This window comes from Chelon labrosus (assembly GCF_963514085.1).
Source record: "Chelon labrosus genome assembly, chromosome: 19".
Classification (NCBI taxonomy): Eukaryota; Metazoa; Chordata; class Actinopteri; order Mugiliformes; family Mugilidae; genus Chelon; species Chelon labrosus.
In genome coordinates, this window is record NC_140352.1 from 19,870,656 (window position 1) to 19,890,085 (window position 19,430).

At 42.8% G+C, this 19,430-nt stretch overlaps 1 protein-coding gene across 1 annotated transcript; it reads right to left on the reverse strand.

The window, feature by feature from the left end:
• Nucleotides 1-311: 311 nt before the first annotated feature.
• On the reverse strand, nucleotides 312-2,477 carry LOC311504925 (uncharacterized protein). The gene is made up of 3 exons (XM_084568267.1): nucleotides 2,310-2,477; nucleotides 793-1,654; nucleotides 312-645 (listed from the first exon to the last, which is right to left on the reverse strand). Exons 2-3 carry the CDS (start codon nucleotides 1,613-1,615, stop codon nucleotides 344-346), a joined length of 1,125 nt encoding a protein of 374 aa, XP_084424393.1. The 5' UTR covers nucleotides 1,616-1,654; nucleotides 2,310-2,477; the 3' UTR covers nucleotides 312-343.
• Between the last annotated feature and the right edge of the window lie 16,953 nt (nucleotides 2,478-19,430).

Sequence of the window (19,430 nt, forward strand, 5' to 3'; positions counted from 1 at the left end):
ACCAACTACACAGCAACTCTTCTTTCTTATCTTTACCATGTTAGCATTGCCATTGTGAGGATATTATATCCCATTAGCATTTTGCACACAGCACCATTGCACACTTGGCTAAAATGTCTATAAATCTATTTAAGAGAGAGGATTCAGTTAAACTCTGTGGTGACATTTGAGTCCAAATAGTACATAATAAGCGTCTTCAAGTCAGTGTGAGGAAAATGGTACTTCTGACTGCTGCTCTACTGTGATGACACACCCCTAACACAGAGAGAAAAAGCAAAGAGGAACAGTGGTCACAAGCTGACACTCTCCCCCGATCGAGTCATGTGTTGCACAACACTCAAAACTATGGCACCAAAAATATCCACATTACTAACACTCCCGACACGACCAGAGACACTTTCTGTCTATTACAAATTAATTTAAATTTAGTCAGGTTGATTGATTTAACTTTTAAAATGCCTTGCCTGTTGCTAAGCTGGTATGGCTGCCTTCCGGGGATGAGGGTCTCGGTCAGGTTGGCACTAGGCTTGTTTCCGGGCCCAGCAAACACAAATGCATCTATTGGTTGTATCTGGCTCAGCTGACTGCGTATGGGGAAATCTGTAGCTCTGCCGTTGTAAATGGCCACCGCCCCAGACTCATCTCCTGAGAAGAAACAGGAATAAAGACTTTACACTCAAATGAGTCCAAGAATGAATCGAAACTGATCATAGCGCAATGAAATCTAAAGGCCCAAGAAATCTAGCTATCGTACAGTGATCATCTTAGAGCGTGAGCATCATCCACACTGACCTTTCATGTAGCTCTTCTCTATGGTCACAGAGATCAATCCATTCCGGGAGCTGTCCACATCCACGTCCACAGCGACACTCACCCGGTCTGTCTTCCCATCCCACACTACCAGCACTAGAGGTCCTGCAGCCGAAGCCTCTGTCAGCTCCACAAACCCATCCACCTGCCCTCCACCCAGCTTCAGCTCAGTGATGACGGGCATAGTTGCTGCGGCAGCAGGCGGGGTGCAGTTGTTTCGCTGACCTGGGGAGGGTGAGGACACCTGAAAGCCCCACCGATCTTCAGACAGCAGGCACCTCTCAATTGACTCATCCCCTTCAAGCGTGGTTTCATCCTCAACGAAGGCCGGTTCTCCAGGGGTCAGTGTCTCCGCTAGGAACTCTGCGCCTCCGGTGCGGCGAGTCATGTAGACGATAGCGTCCACCAGCCCGACGGCAGTGACATTCATCTTTTCGCTGTAGCGAGCTGCCGACGTGTGGTAGAGGACGATGGCGTCTGGGCCGTTCTGGACTGTGTTTGGAGGCAGGAGGATGGCCGGTTTGGGCATCATGTCCACCGAGCCCACAAGGAAGAAACCCCTGTCATCTGTGCTTTGACCTTTAAGATCTAGCACTTTGTAGGCTATATTCCCATTCCCATTATAGAACACAAGGGTGTAGCCCTCCAGTGAAGCCCGCTGTCCACTGGTGTGATACAGCTCCACAAACTCAGTGGTGTCCAGTCGTGGGTTGTCAGCATTAATTTCACTGATGATGAGACAGGGGTCACCATTAACAACCACCACCAGCCAGAGACAGGCAACACAAGCCAAACTGACCACCATGATTTACAGCTCTGAAATGCCTCCACAGCAGGACAGCTTCTGCAAAAAAAAAAAAAAGGCCACCAGTTGCATTCCTCAGTGAATTAAAGCAGCAAGAATTAATATGTAACGCTGTGATTTTAATCACAGGAACAAAGATAATGACTGATTCAATTATGTATTAGAAGCACTTGTAGGCCAGAGAAACCTCATAAAATCATGAATGAGTCTTCTATGCGTCTATTTTTTGTTCATAGTGACATTGGGAATGCACGTCTTCTGCATGAGTCATGAAATGTTGCGAAACCCACTGGCAAGCAAATGGAAACTTTGCATGAAACGGTGAAACGCTCCGGATGCGAATCAAAGGGAAGTTTTTAATGGCTGCATGGGCAAATGATGGATGCGATTGTTCCGAGATTTAGTTAAACACACGATGCAATTCGCAAATCCCCTAAATTCACCTCCCTCTAAATCTTCACCGGCAATGAAATGCGTCTTAAAGAGGCGACGCTGGTTTGCAAGACAGACGCTTGCATGGAGTTAAAATTCTGGGCCGGAATTATCTCCCATCTCACGACAGTTATTCCAGTCACGGTCAGACTGCTATGCATGCATCTTTCCGTCGAAAAAAAAAAAAAAAAAAAAAAAAAAAAGGATGTCAATCTGCTTTCTATCAGTGCCACACAAGTTCCTAAAATGCGTCGCGACTTACTGTTTTTCCTCGGCGGTCGTCAGCCAGGTATCCGCTTGCAGCGCTGTGCAAACTTCTCAGCTGCGCGTAAAATCCAAAGCCGTCGCAGATATGATTGGTAAAGTTTGTTTTCTGTCCTCCCTCCGCCGCTCCCGTCATTCACAAAGCAGCACTTTCTCCCCCCGGACTGTGGGCGGTCAGACTGACTGAGGGGGTTGATGCCTGCCAGGGAAGCTCTCTCTCTCTCTCTCTCTCTCTCTCTCTCTTCCCTCTCTCTCTTTTTTTCCTCTGGCCTGAGTACACCATTCAGACATCCACAGCTGAACACAAAACAGCAGTACACGCAGGGAAACGCAACGCTGGTGGAATAAAAAGGCGGAGGGGGAACCTTATCCCTGTGTCCACCACTGTGTATCTTCACTGTAAAAATGTGCGAATTGCTTGCAGCGTTCAGCCACCATCTCAAGACGCCTTCACGGACTTGAAGGGGGCCCCTGACCCCACTTTGTGAACTGGGGGAGTCGAAGTTTAAGACTGCAATGAAAGCCGAAGTCCCGCCCAGCACCAGGTTATAGCCTCCGCACCAGCAGCTTTGAGCACAGGTTATTTTTTAGCTTGTCTTTCATGAGTTTTTCTTAAAACTTGAATTAATTCTTAAAGCTTCAGTGGACTAAATGCTAATTGCACAGTTTACAGCAATAAAACCCCGGTTTGTCTTTGACAGGGAAATATCATCGCTTAATGGGAGATGAATGAGAGGCCCGATCACCAGCTGGGCCAAAAAAGACCCCAGACATGGGGAGGGCCCTAACCTCCAGGGGCCACACAAGCCCCAGGTTAACAGCGTGTCAGATAGTTGCAAATTTGCTAATTTGTTTCAAAAGTGTGGCGCCATGAGAGTGTAATACAATGACATTCAGGGTGTATTACGAGAAAATAATGTGTTTGCAGCTTTAATTTGAACATTTAAATTGCGATCCATTGTAATTTTATTGTTATCTTGGCTTGGCTACATTGTAAATGAGGCCTCCACCTCAGATTAAGTAATGGGATTGAACTGAACTGAAAATAATGAGAAAAATTAAAGCCAACCTTCATCCTTTGTCAATTAAAATATGAATTAAAATACAATAAAATACAATAAAAGTTGGACAAACATACTTTTCACTCTCCTGTTACCATACTTTTGGGGGTAGCGCTATTTTAATATAAACCCAGTCATGGTTGAATCCTAAAATTCTGGTTTTAACCGTTATACTAGAAACAGGATTATGTGCAATAATTCAACAGCTTGACAACATCATTATGATTTCATGAGGACACTTTCAACAAAGTTATCTAAACAGAGACATAAGCGTTTATACGCTGGTTGCTTCTAACACATTTTTTTTGGAAGAGGGATAGTATCTTGAGTACCCGTGATTTATGCTTCTCCAGAGAACTAGAAGAATGTGTAACAAATGTTTTCAATGAGTCATCACCGGAAAACTTTTAGCTTCACTCCTCAACCAGACTTCTGGTTAGATTCATCTGGCGTGCTGCCTTCACGTATAAGGTGGAACCGTTTAACGTCAGCTGTAAAAACTCGGTCCAGGGTCACCATTGTACATGAAAGTTTCATTTCTGCTCTCTGCGGAAGTCATATTCTGTGATCAGGGAGTTTACATTCTGATGAAAGTGTAAAAAGTCTGCTGTTTGTCATAATGCTCAGAGTGTGCGTATTAATAATTCAGTTGCATTTAGCTTGATTTAAATGTGAACCTGGTTTGTTGTTTTTAATGAAATTGTTCACTTCAGTTTTATTTATTTATGTAGCATCAATATTGGGGGGCTTCAGCCTGAGACTGGCTGAATAGAGAGACAGGAAGGAAGCAGAATAAACAGAGGGAGTAGAGTATTAAAATAAAACAAATTAAGTCAGCATATTAATACAAATAGTGCAAACACGATGATACGTATAGGTGGGTGATGAGTGACATAGGCCTAAAGTGAATAATATAATCAGAACATGTCTGAAGCTCAGTGGTTAGATGCCAGTACAACAGTCATTTCTGTTATTGGCGAGAAGGCTAAAACATAAGAAGAGGAGTCATCATAAGCAGAGTGGAGAACTCTGCAGTTTGGTAGAGATGGAGAAATGCAATGAATGAATGAACGCTGGGCATCATGGGAGGTCCTCTAGCAGGCCACACCTACAACAGCATAACCAAGGGATGGCTGAAGGACACCTGAGCCATCGCTCAATATAAACTTTGTCAAAAAGGAAAGTTTAATGCCAGATCTTAAATCAGTCTGCCTCCCAAACCCAAGCAAGACGCAGATAACGTTGACGTTGTAACATTAAACTCTGCACCCTCTTGCATTTCTGTCATCATAGAATTTTGTTGTTGCTTCATTGTTGGAGCCTGTGCTACATTTAGGTTCATAACTTGACTTTGGTTTAAATAAACAGATGATGGTTCAGGTTTAAAGAGATTATGCCGACCATAACAGTTATATAAAGGGGATTTTTTTTATTTCTATGAATCATTTCACACTGAAACCGCAAAGGCTCATCTTCACTCTATAGTGCACACTATTTAGGAACTGAGAAAAGAAGTGAGAAGGAAGTTGATTTAATGCAAGAAAAAGGCAACATAAGATTATGATATGTACTTACTAAGAGGAAGTGGAATTAGTAGAAGATAAAGTTTGTCACACATTAGAAATGACCTTTCACAAGGGGGCGGCACAGTAGAATGGTAGTTAGCATTGATGCCTCGCAGCAAGAAGGTTCCAGGTTCAAATCCAGGCCGACTGGGGCCTTTTGCAGGGGGGAGTTTGCAGGTTTTCCCTGTGTCTGCATGGGTTCTCTCCAGGTTCTCCAGCTTCCTCCCACTGTCCAAAATAATAATAATAATAATACATTTTATTTAAAGAAGCGCCTTTCAAGGTACCCAAGGACACTGTACAAAGTAGGTATAGGCAAGGAACACAAAACACAAAACACCCCCAGACACAAAAACACCCCCAGACACACACAACAGTACACTGAGCACAAAGCGAGGACAGATAAAAACAGGGAAAATAAATAAAATAAAAGAGGCGGTGTAAGTAGAGATCAGGGGGCTGACAGGTAAGCTAAGCTAAAAAGATATGTTTTTAATTGAGTTTTAAAAGTGGACATACATGTATTTTGGCGCATCACGAGTGGCAGGTCATTCCACAGTTTAGGACCTGCCACACTGAAGGCCCTGTCACCCATGGAGCGAAGACGCGTTGTGGGGACTGTTAAAAGACATGCGTCTGTAGAGCGGAGGGTGCGGGATTGCAAGTATGGGGTAAGGAGATCTGATAGGTAAGATGGGGCCAGATTGTGTAGGGATTTGTAGACTAAGAGAAGGATTTTGTATTGAATGCGGTAGTGGACAGGAAGCCAATGCAGGTGCTGGAGGATGGGAGTAATGTGATCCCAGGACCTGGTGCGGGTGAGTAGCCTTGCAGCGGAGTTTTGGACATACTGCAGCCTGTTTAGGGTTTTAGCCGGGATGTCGCACAGTAGAGCATTGCAGTAGTCGAGCCTAGATGTGATGAAGGCATGTATGAGGGTTTCTGCTGTAGATGCGTTAAGGGAGGGCCGGAGTTTGGAGATGCTTTTGAGGTGGAAGAAAGACACCCTGGTGATGCTTTTGATATGTGACTCAAATGAGAGAGTAGGATCAAGGATTACGCCCAGATTCCTAACTTCAGCAGAGGTTGTAGTGAAATAGCCGGGGATAGATAGCTGCAGATGTTCAAGTTTTTTTAGAATGTTAGGGGTGGAAATGAGAATAGCTTCAGTCTTATCTTGGTTGAGTTTGAGGAAATTTTGAGTCATCCAGTTGTTAATGGCATTTAGACAGTTGACCAGATTGGATGATGATAGTATGTGAGCGGGCTTGGTGTGAATGTAAATCTGGGTGTCATCTGTGTAACAGTGAAAATTGAGCCCATGATGTTGTATTATGTGGCCCAGGGGAAGGACGTAGATTAAAAACAGCAGGGGGCCAAGGACAGAGCCCTGGGGGACACCATGTGAGAGGGGTGAATTTGGAGATCTGAAATTCCCAATTGAGACAAACTGTTCTCTGTCAGTGAGGTATGACTTAAACCAGGCCAATGGAACACCAGTGACACCGAGCAAGGTCTCTAACCGAGTGAGTAGGAGGTTGTGGCAAACAGTATCAAAAGCAGCTGTGAGGTCAAGGAGAATGAGAATGCTGACATGGCCTGAGTCAGCAGCTAATAGCAGGTCATTGACAACCTTAACCAGGGCAGTCTCAGTACTGTGCATGGCCCTGAAGCCAGACTGAAACTTTTCCCAGAGGCCATGGCATGTGAGGTACTGTTGGAGCTGGCTGGCAACTGTGCGCTCCAGGAGCTTTGCAATAAACGGGAGGTTAGAGATGGGCCGATAGTTCTTATAATCCTCTGCGGCTGCCCCAGGCTTTTTTAAAACAGACATGCTCGTTTGGTTAACTGGTGATTCTACATTGGCTGTAGGTGTGCATGTGAGTGTGAATGGTTGTCTGTCTCTCTGTGTTAGCCCTGCGATAGATCTGTCCAGGGTGTAGCCCACCTGTTGCCCGATGACAGCTTAGATAGGCTCCAGCCCCCCGCGACCCCTCACAGGACAAGGTTACAGAAGATGAATTAGATTAGATTAGATTAGATTATACTTTATTTATCCCACAACGGGGAAATTCACCCGTTACAGCAGCAGAAAGTGTAATATACACCACGGAATTTGAAAAATAGAAAGGCAGAAACACAATAACAAGGAAAAATTCAACAATGAATGAATGAATGAAAACTCTGACATTTGTGTGTGATAGGTTGTGTGACTTTAATGCCTCTTAGAACCACAAGATGGCCCTATAAGCATGGTAGTGTTTTTGAGGTGATGCACTTGAGGATAAAATGAAACTGTCAGCTGGGAAAAATAAGCAGAAAGGCCATTAATAACCGCGGTTGCCTGCAGGGAAGCTGTTTATAGCTGACTGTAATTCAGATTTTTCTTGTGCATGTGTGGTGTTTGATGGTGCGTGTGTGTGCTGCCGTTTGACGAGGCTGGGCATATTTTGACACAGAAAAAGGTCAGTTGAAATGTTAATGATGAGGTGTGTGCGTGACTCTGCAGAGAATTGAATTTCTGTCTAAACGCTGCTCGTTTTTCAAGAGTCAAGAGTCCCTCTACAAGATACATCTAATTCAGTTGGCTTGTTTGTTTTGATGACTCACTACTTAGATGACATTGCATCTGATTCATTGCCGGCCCCTGCTTGCGGTGGAAAATACTCTTCCCTGCAGATAATACGGAAAGGAGGTGTGTTGTGATGTGCAGTATAGGGGATGAACTTAATTAACACAAAGATTTAATCTCATCTAGACAAAAGAGTCATTACAAAGTCAACTGGAGTTTCATTTAATACTTAAAAGTAACTGAGGGGAAGGTGAGTTGACCTCAACCTCAGCTGACAGACTATTAATTAACAGCTTTATAATGCCTGTTTATCATACATTAAATAAATTTTCTGGCCTATCTCAGCTGTTGCTGGTTCCCTTTATAAACTTTGGCCCAAATTATTTGTCACTTATAATCAAGTCATTCCAAATTTGCATGCCAGCCGTGTAAATATGCATCCAACTCAGCAAAATACAGCGTGCTGCACTTTGTCCTTTTTCTTTTTTTATCTCAGACTAATGTGCTGTCGTGTCACTTTTTTTGATCACGGTGAAGACTGTGACAGCGACTGGATGTGAGCGTTGAGTCATTTTATTGGAAGAGAAGGCAGCTGGCATCGTCCCTGACTCAATCATCAGACGAATTTCCGTAGCAGCGGCAGCAGCATGTTGTGAATATTTTCACCCACTGGGAGTTTGGGACTGACTTCTAGGCAGATTAAACGCCAGAGCAAGCTCGGTCAAATAAAACCGTGGAGCATCCTGCCCCACACTCCACATGGAAGACCACCTACAGCTCAAAGCAAGGCATACTGCACCGCAGTGTTTCCGCTCACACTGTAGCAGGGAGTTCTGCTTGGATGCCCATTGACTGACTTGAGGGGAACTTTGACTTTTCCATGTGTCAAATGCAAATAGAGAATAAAAACTGCTGTTGTCATTTTAAGACACTTTACAGTGGGTTTTCTCTATATAAAACTCTGTAGAACCTGAGCTTATCAGGATTTATTAACAGACAGTGGAGTTGTGTTGAGCAGGTAGTGACTCAAACGTTCAAGAGAAGCAGACATCTCTGTTTGAAGCTATAGATTTATAACTATATAATGACCTTATATGTTGAAGAATTCCACATATAGAATTACATATAGAGGACAAATCAGGCATTCTTTTCTATTTCTCTCATTTCTGTCAAATAAATCACAATAGCAGTAATTGGTCCCTGTCAGTCGTAAAAGTCTCGTCTATCTTGTCAAGTGTCCTTTTACATCAAAGAATACCATAGTATTCCATCAATGAAGTTCAAGAAGCATGAATATATAAACTGGTACAAATCAGTCTGATATATGTAGTCTTACTTTTCAAAAGGCTGAGATAACTGGGTGCTCTAGTTTTTAGAAAATGTTAGAGAGGTTGAACTGGAGCATTTTCAGGGACTACTTTCAGCAGAGGATTAATACACATTTAGTGTTTAATGTGTATGTGTGTGTGCTCTTGTACAGCTATCCTTCTGAGGACCAGGAGTTGTACACCATCGGAGTGAGGACATTTGCGCAAAGTGAGGACATTTTGGCTCAACTTTGTTACAAGGCTGTTTGAGGATCAAGACTTGGTTTTAAGATAAAGGTTACAATTAGGTTATGGTTAGGGTTAAGGGCTAGGGAATGCATTATGTCAATGAATGTCCTCACAAAGATAGCCATACAATGCCATGTGTGTGAGTAGAATTATATCTCACTCAGTTGCCATTAAAAGCAAGAAAAAAAAAACATGGCACAAACACATGTACCCAATTCAGCAAAATACAAAAGGTCGCACTTGTCGTATAAAAAAAAAAGGTGCACATATATCACACATTGTATGTGTCATGATTGCTTCACAAATTGTGTTTTAGGTTTACTATCTGTCGCAAAAATTAACATGGATGAAAATTTAAATGTACAAGTTTGAGTGTTTTCAACGGTTTTTGGACAACTTGACTTGGAAATACTTTTAATACTTGCAATTCTGTTTAGTTTTATTCATTTTTATTGACAAAAAAATGTTGGTGTCAGTCTTATCCTTTAAAGGATCTATTTCTGACCTGAGGCTCACCTAAGGGACCATCCCAGATTCACAATAACCCTGCCGATGATTGCTGGTGGGCTTTTTGAAAGCTGCATTGATTCATCCTGCATATAATTTCACAATGTTTTATCCCCAGCTGTCTCACACCAAAAACTGCTTTGCATGCTGCTGACCCTAAAAAGCTTCTTTGATGCGCCTCAAGCTAATTTTTCACCTCATTAGCCTGGACAGACATAAAAACTGGGACACCATGAGGACAAAGCAGGCTTGTGTACATATCCACAGCAGGAAGGCAAAGGATAATGCGGTGGAGACGGAGGCCATATTAACTGGAGTGTCTGTACGCTGCGGTTCTCAGAGGCATGAAGACAATTAAATATGTGACAAGAAAGGGACGCATCGCAGAGAGACTAGTTCGTTTGGAGTGTGGAGAAGTGCTCCCGCCTATGCATATCGATATGGGATTGTGCGTGTACGTGCTTTGGGCTAACCAGGAGGTGAGGGCAGGGTTTGACATTGATGAATAATGTGGGCAGGTCTGTTTTATCTCCCCCCTCTTTCTCTCTCCCTCTCTTTCTCTGTTCCTTCCACTCTGTCTTGCAGGCACAGAGGAAGCTTTCTACAGCTTCTCTCTTTTTTCAAGAAAGCACCCAAAGAAGCTCATTAGCATTCAACATGCATCACCAGCTCACTGCATCCAATCACATGCTCTCACCATACAGAGTGCACATTTGTGTGTGTGGACGAAGTCGGTGCGTGATGAAGTGAGACAGACAGAGACAGGCAGGGAGAATCCCTTTGTGTTGCCTGTCAATGAGCAAGGTCCCGTACAGGCACTCGTGAACGGATTAGAGACGGGCACCAAGTATGAGGTGGAGATGATATTCCAGATCAGACTGTGGGGATTAGAATCATTTTTTTTTTTTTTCTTTTTTTTTTTTTTACAGCACATTTAGGTTAATGGCAACAAAAGCAACACCAGTGTGCGTCTGGATCGCCAGATGCGTGTTGGATTATTGATCTAAAGTGATGTTTCATCTTCCACAAGAGGAGAAAACGATCACAGGCTGCCAGAGCTTGTTTAGTCAACTTTCTCCCTCGAATATTCTCACATAATCTGCGGGATAATCCGAAAGGGTTAACGGAGAGAGAGGGGGGCGGGGGGCCGAGAGGTTTCAGGAGCTTGGCCACAAGTCGATTTCTCCGAGAGATTGCAGTCATGTTTGATACCCAGTTCCCATGGCAACCAGAGAGTGTGGCGTACCTGACCTACATATGTGCTGTATGTACACAAACACATGCGCTAACCATCTGTTAGCGGCGCTTTGCACAGCGGCTCGTGGGGACTTGGAGGTTGCTGCTGAATGGGTCTATCAGTGATCGCAAGAACAAACAGAGGAGCCGTGAGTGGCTTTCACCATCTTTGAGAAGCTGTCAATGAGCTGTGTCAACAAAAGCTGCCTGTCACATTGAGACAAGCAGCCAGTCTGTGTTTACAATAGGCAGTGTAAGCATATGGGGATATTATTAGAAGATGGTTAACATAGAACTACTACTAGAACAAAATGGCTACTCTCTCAAATGTTAAATTACTATAAAAACTATTTCAGTGATTTCATAATAAAAAAATCACACTGCTACACAGCTCGAGATAATACCTAAAGACCTAACTACTCAAGAATAGCGTTCATTCCCATTTTTACGATTCCTCATGCTGTATAATTCTTTTCTGAATAACAATTACATATATAACAGTGATATTTACTATATTTTATGAACAGATACATTTTTGTGTCAGTTGAACATATCTTCTGAACATACTTGAACACATCATCAGCATTGTATCCTTGAGTCGTGGGTTAGGGTTAGTGTTACCACCAGTCACCCTTTGTCAGCCAGAGCCATCTAGAAGCTCTCTCCCTGCCTCCTCCTCATTGTTGTTGATGACTCCCCTCCTTCTTGTACCCGTGATCCCAGAGTTGCTCATGCCTTGCTGAAAGCAATGACAGCTCACCTGCGCTGGCACGCACAGCGGCGTCCACTTATTTCTGCATCAGTCCTTCACAGACACCTGGTACTCTGCCCCCCAGGTCGCGGTTAGCTCCAGTAAGATGAGCTGTCTCATAGCTGTGGATACCAATGCGATATCTGGTCTTGACACGGATTGAATGACGTGACCTGGATTTTTGGTCTTGTTGCGTGAGAAGTAACACAACAGACCTCTTCTTGAGTTATCATCCACTGACAAACATCCTGGTTGTCAGGTAGATGTATCTGCTCTCATTGATGGTCTCAGCACCCAGTCGTGCCTCCAGTGCTTTTGAGCATCTACTCAGGAAGTGTTCAACGGTCCCAGTCTTGGGATCACGTGTTTCTACTTCCTCACTGCAACTTATGATCATCACAGATGTCTAGGGGTCCCATTTCCAGATGTCCTGCCAGGTGACACTCCGTTGCACTATTGCCTAATCCCATGTAATGCCCCCTTTTGTAAAATTGCCACTGTTCTACTTGTTTGCAATTCCTCCACTGAAGCGTGCACCTTTGCCTGCACCAGCTTTCAACTCTCCTTCATGCTGGCCATGCCATGCCGGGTATCCAGCTGCTCGACTGCCTTGGCTGACCTCCACTTACCCCCCTGTCCTCGCGGCAATCTGTCCACCTGACACTTTGTTGTCCCTCTATCCACAGAAGTTGTTGCCGTTGTTCTCACATCTATGCCACCTTGAATTGCTCCCTGACAGTACTTAAAAGGGAACCTGGTCTTAGTGATGTTCCTGCACCAAACACAGGCTTTACTATGTCGATATTTTTACAGTACTGACACACATTGGTGTTTGTCATGAGATGCACCTTTTGATGTATTTTTCTGATTCATGACTTTAAAATTGCTTTTTCAACACCATCCATCACTTCAGTTCAGTGAATCACAGAGCGTAGCCTGCTGATAGATTTTCAATAACTGATAAATGAGATGGTGGAGATCAAACTGAGCAGAAGCTCATGTGCCAGACAGGTCTGTGCATCAGCTGACACGTTGGCTGAGATGAATTAGTATCCATACTTTATGATGATACTTCATAGTATCTCTTATGTCAACGATGTCTACAGTTGAAACAAGCCCACATGTTGCCATCTAAGTCATATTTATAGCTCTGTTTTGGTCTCCACCAGTTCCTAAAGAGAAGTATCTGTCTTTCCCATAGCTCAGGTCTGTTTATTGTGTCTTGTGAACATGTGGTGGTAAAAGCAGAAGTATCAGAAGTTATTGTTTATGAGCAAACAAGTTTCACATAAATGTAGTCTGGATGCAATCCATTTTTAGAATAAAACGATCCAATATAGCTGCCTGATATGAAACTTTCTTTGATTTAACTCCTCACCACACTGTGTGTGCAACTTCTGAGTTGGGGGTGAGTAGGCGTCACTTCCGGTTCAGGGTTAAAAAGTCAAAAAGACTGAGAAAAACTAATGAGGCACCTCTTGCAAATATGTGGGACTCATCTGTACCCCATGTGCTATACGTCTAAAAAGAACTTATCGACCTTCTGATTTCTCGATTGCTCCCTTTTTTTTCCCTTATGCATTTTCTTTTCTTCTTCTTCGCTCTCCCTTGCTCTCAAAATAGCTGGTCCTTCTCCTCTTCGTCTTGCTCTTTTCTTTTTTCTCTTCCCTCCAAGTTGCATCAATTCTGCCTAGACAGTGTATGGGACAGTGTTCCCCTGTGGGGCATTCTGGGTAATAAATCTAATTCCTGTCTACATGTGGAGGCTCATGGGAAGGTTCTGGCCCATTTTTCACCCAGACAAATATATCCACAAAATGGAGGAAAGTGGGCCAAAAAAGTAGCATAGAGGTGCACGTAAAGTGTGTTTGCACAAATCCAGATAGGCTTTTTATCCAAATTAGGGCCAACATGACACTAACCCTAAGACATATTCTAATTCAAATGAATCAAATACATTTAAATAAGTACCCCATATATTTTACAACAGTCTGCCTCCAAGCTAGTTCCAAACTGGTTTAGTTATTGTTTTCAAGTCAACTCTTTAGGTGAAAAACTTTCCACCTTCAGATGAATCTGAAGACACCTTATAGTGTCCAGCTATAAACAAACATGTCCTGTGAGACTTTTTATTTTTTTAATAGTTGCTTTAAGTTAGCTGTTCACACCATGCATGTAGTGATCAGGAAAATTCCAGTATGGAATCTCTGAATGCACTGGACATGCTTTCCATGGAGAGAGAAACTCACCTGTCTGATGAGAGGATAACTGATCTAAATTTCTAAATAAACAAGGAATGAGATGACATCATCCAGGTCAGAAGTTAGCAGGTCAACCTACAGACCCTGGATGATGATAACAGGTAACTAGAGGCTGCGTTTCGGTGCCCCAATCATTCCCACTATATGGATATATGCGGCACTCTGCTGGATATAAATATCTTCCGAACGACTCCAAATGACACCAAAGTTATATGGGTGAGTAAACGATCGTATTTTATGCCAGAAATAAGGTCCAGGTTGTAAAAAACAGTAGTTCCCCTTTAACTTTACATTAAGGTACAGAACTGAAAAATGGTCAGTCATCAGTGGTTGCTGGTGGGATTTCTATTTGAGTTACATGTCAAAAACCAAATATACAGTACAATGTGACAATGTCTAATTAACCTGCTGTTAATTCACTCTAGCATAGTGACATTGTCAGAGTTTGCTAGCATTGCTAGAACATTAATTTTTAACACCAGCTCCCTGAAAAAATGTTTTACAACAAAATCATCTTAACAGTGATTTTATAATGTTTGTTTTAAATAAGAGAATATAATTGAATGTTGGCATAATGATGCCACAGTAATTTAGATGCTTTGACAAGCTTGCATGAATGCTTTTTTTTGAAACCGCAGTCGCACACTCACTGTCAATGACGCATGTTTTAGCAGGCAGATATTTTTTCTGTCCTATAAGATATATAACTTCAGGAAGAAAGACGCTGTTCAATAATGCCACGTATTATTAAGAAGTCTGCTCATTATGGATCAATATCATGGCCAGGATATGTTTGTGTGAGTCACATTTTCTGAGACCCATTTCCTTCGCACTTCTATCTGCCATTAAAATGAAGGAAAGCTTTCTCTTTCCTGTGCATTTCTCCCGGGACAACATGCATGAAAATACAAGACCGAACATCTATCCGCAGCTGCTGTGCTGACAATTAGGCCAGGAGAATAAAGCCATGTAATAATCATGTCTTGTCACGGATTTGCGAGAGCAACTTGCACAATTACGCGCAGCAAAACAGCAGCGCGGTTCGCACAAGCTGTGTCGCCCTGACTGGAAAAGCTGAGTGGAGATGGTCGAGTACTTGGAGACGGTAAATGGCCTTGTCCTGGAGTATTGAGCACCAGGAGAAACATCCGTTCTTTTAACGCGACAGGATGCTCACAATTATCTGCAAAGCACAGGGGCTGCAAAAGGAAAACATGAAATATTTTTCAGTGCAACACAAAGAAACTGCAGTTTACTCACAGAGATTTAATCAAGACTAAGACAAGACATGAAAACTGGAAATATTTGAACCTCCTCACTCCTCACTGTTATTTCGGTTGGATAATGTGTCATTTGACCTGTGTTATGAGTTCAGCTCAATTTCTATTATCTCTTGCTTTGCTTTGATTTACACTCACTTGCCAGTTCATGAGGTACATTAGTGAAAACAAATGCATTCTAATACAACAGCCCTGCACTAAATCTTAAAAAAACTCAACCCCATTTTAGTGAGCGGGCGAGTCTAAATGACACTTTTAATCCAGTTTAACAGCACCACAAACTACATCCTCCAGAATGATCATACAGTTGAATTACTACCTTTCTTATGCTGTTTTAATATGAACTGAACATTATATTTAGTGTGTTCGTTTTCACCAGTATGTATTTACCAAGACAGGCACAAGACGTCTAAAAATCCTAAAATGATGCCCTATAAATATGGTAGGAGATTATTTTTATCCTCAATATGTGAGCGTTTCTTATGTATTTGCAGTCACGACTTCACCTTTGCTGTCTCTTCTTCCAGACACTGGTTTCACATCTTGTGCTGAGCAGCCACACGCAGTCCTGAGAATTCTGTCAGCCTCACTGCATCATAATAATTAAAAATGGAATTTATAGTGTGGAGCACAATCATTTCCGAGGGTTCATTAAGTTTTAACGGTATTCCAGAACGGGAATGGGGGAATTATGTAAGATAATGCGTCACACTTGAGACGTCAGCACAAACAATGTTAGGTGACATTTTTCTTTTTCAGTGAGTCTACTTTTAGATCTTTTGCGAATACATAGGCTGCTTGCAAATTTTAACAACACGAATTTTTCAGCAGCTTCACACTTTAACCTCATAATACAAGAACACCTTATGACAAAAGTCAGCTCATGGTTTATGAGGTTTCTTTGCTGGGTACAAAGGTTTTCATTTCAGACACAGCTCATTTCCTCACAGCTGCCCACAGAGACTGTTTTTACCGGCACAAGGTCTTCAGACACGGCACTGTGCGTGCTGATACACTATGTATGAGAAGCTACCACAATTAGCCTGGAAAGCCTTCTCCCTCCCTAAAGTGCCTTTAAACACCCCTTTATCTCTCCGTTTCCAACATGAACAAGCTATTTTTGACGGCCTCACGAGCAATGAATACCTCCAAAAAACAAATGGAGACAAACAAAGGAAGCCTTTTATGTTTTCGCTCGGAGCTGAAGGCGAGCTGGTTGACTTGGCACGCGGATTATTAAAATTGGCATGTCTCTTTCCGTTAGCGTTTCCTCCATACCTAGTCACACTGTTTTCCTCCCACAGTTGTTTTTATCCAGAGAAACTCTTGACAATCAAGGTGATCATGAAAGTGCGGTGTGGTCACTAGAAATGATCAGCTCGCAATGCATTGCTGCACGCATAAATGTGGGATTTTCATATAAACTTGGCTTCAATCACAAGCTGTAGGCACAGAAGCAAATACTCAGAAATTTACATATTGGCAGCTCCAGGAAAAAAAAATAAAAAATAGCACATTTTAAAATTCTTTTTTATGTACCTCAATATTTGTAATGGAAAAATCCTCACGGACCCCCCTCACTTCCTGCCACAATTAGTTTCTGAACATGAAGAGAAAGCTTCTGTTCAAACCGCCTTATCCCACAAGGTAGAGGGAGAGCGTAAGTTAGAGAGAGATGTGCTCTCTGTAAATGAATATGCAGTGCTTTGGGTGATTATGCAGAAAGTTTGCTGTATTTTGGCTTTCGGCAATTGGAAATTACAAGTCACCCCTGCGAGAGAAAATGGACAACATTGGCCTTTGTGTAGTCATCCGAAACCTTGGCCTCGAGGGACTATCATCCCAAGGAGGTTGACGAGGACAACAATATTAGAGGGTATCCTTTCTTACGGCATGGTGAGCAAGTAAGCTGCTGAATTCGAGAAGAATGAGATCTGTGTGTTCACCATTTAAGCCTCCCCAGGAACATCCCCCAGGGAGAAGGAACTTTTGGAGACACTCAGTGTGTTTCCACTGCATGAACCATTATTTTATCAACCAAAATGTCCATGCCTGCGGGGTAGTACTTAAAAGTGCAGGAACTTTGGATGTGGTGCTTACAGTGCTGGACATTTCAGATTGGTCAAGGAATTGCTGTATTTTATCTCACAGCCAATCTCCGCAGTAAGAGGTAAAGTCGTGTTTTCTTTCTTCAAGCCTAGCGTTTCGGGGGGGGGGTTTCTGAATCTGCTGTGCTGCTACTGCTGCTGATACTATTTTCCAGCAGTGAATGACCCAATTTGTATAGGAGTAGATCATGATCACCACCAAATTGACTTGAATGTCCTCCATTCTCACTGTTGTCACACATGCCAGTCCAACACTTTAAATGCATTATTTGTTGTATAGTCTTCTGTTTTACCATCACCTACTGAATTGAAGTGGTTGTTTTGCGGGTTCTTAATTCACCTAACTTTGAAGATCTTTGGACTGTGGCGGAAAAGCGGACAGCCAAGTGTCCGAAGGAAGCTTTTAGTTAATTGAAAAATGCTCCTGGGACTTAATGCTAAAGGTATTTTGGGTGGAGACACAGCTTTTGATAATGACGATGGTCTTAATCGCTGCTGTGGACCACTGTCTGGAGGTGTGCTGCCTTCAAACGTGACTCTTGACCCTGTCATTATGACAGGGGAAGACATGCGGGCAAAATGCTTGCCGTTGGTAACGTTGGCTTGAAGACATGAGAACGTGTCACTCAACACAGAGCCAACCAACCAACAGAATTAGAAAATTAAAACAATTCTTTACAGCCAAATTACAATCCATTAAAATGCAACAAAGCCAAAAATGTGCTTCCACGGCCTTGAGTTTGAGAATCCCTGAAGAGGTGGGCGTCCCTATGGATTGTTCTTGTAAACACAGTGAACACAACCCCACCTGAAGGCCCCACAATATGACGTCTTCTACAGTGAAGCTCTTTGATCAGAGTATTAATTGTCCAAAGGTTGGAGGGGATTAGGTTGGCGAGATAATAACGTTGTTGTTTTGTTTTTGTTTAAATTTAATTCTTCTTCCTTAGACCACAGACCTATAAAACACCACTCAAGTTAAATCTGGAGGCAAACAGCCAGGCATGCATGCATAATGTATTTTTCTGTGTAGGATACTAAGTGAATTAAAGTAATTATTCATTGATGTACATGGCTTTTTTTCTCTCCAAGCCCGCATGTGATGAAACTATGACAAATAGACTGCAAAACTCGATTTCAACATCTTCAATCACCCACAACCGTCATCAAGCACATCTTTTTCAACACAGAAATTTGAAGGTTACGCTGCTTTTCCTTCAACGGGACTCTTGCCCCAAGCTTGGGGCTGTCAGCAGAAATGAGGGGATTGTGAAGTCCAACTTTGCTGCTCTGATGACGGGAGTCCTGATTGGTTGCCGTCCTGGGAATATTGTTCACAGCTGCTGATGGGATTGGTTGCCGCCGGCTGTGCTGGAAATGATCACAGCAGGTTTAAGGATGTTGAAGGGTGCCTTTCTCGTGTGCGGAGCTCTCCAGTCTCAGTCTGCAAGGTCACAGGCTCATGAGCCTCACCGCTGACACGTCTGCATATTCAGTCTCTGCTGCCTAATGAGTTGTACAAATTTAATCATGTAGACGGTCGTTTAGTATGCCACCAGGTCCTCATTATACTCTGGGAAGGACAGTTTCTTCTCCACTGAGGTGCAAAACTCTAGCACAGCTTTAAAAAAAAAGGATCAACATGTAAATATTTCATGTTCTCTGTGATGAGGTGTTTTGTCAACCACGCACAAGCTTGGTATAACTGTGTTTTAATCACAATGATCTTTTGGCCTTTTTTCTGTGCACCCATTTTAATCCATTTATTGACCAATGTAATGTCACCTGCGTCCATCAAGACGTAGAAGGAGCTTACATCGGGACCTTGTGTTTTTTTTTCTTGGCCCAGAACAAAAGTTGCCTCCGTTCGTGTTTAGTTAAACATATCTGTCATCTGTGGAGCTTTCTGCACGCCTTGCTTCGCGGTGGTGCTGTTTATTTATTTAAAGGTTTGCTAAAAAGGCAAAGTTCCCCAGCGAACACAGGCAGCTTGCTGCGTGTACGTCTGCCTGTTTGTGTAAGTGCTTGTGAGAATGAGTGCAGGCGTCCTGGGAAAGGACATGTATATTATAGTTTGATGGAACACACCAGTGCCAACAGAGATTTTTACATTCAGTACATCCAAAGTCACAACCGTGAGGAGGCTTTTTATTATTATTATTATTCATTGGATTGCATTACTGCTAATTCTACCCATCCATTAATTTTTCCACCTGGTACTG

Excerpts from the sequence above, each read along its gene's own strand:
- LOC311504925 (XM_084568267.1), bottom strand. The coding sequence starts at position 1,615 with ATGGTGGTCAGTTTGGCTTGTGTTGCCTGTCTCTGGCTGGTGGTGGTT. Across the intron at positions 646-792 it reads AGAGAAGAGCTACATGAAAG|GAGATGAGTCTGGGGCGGTG; the intron begins GTCAGTGTGGAT and ends GTTTCTTCTCAG.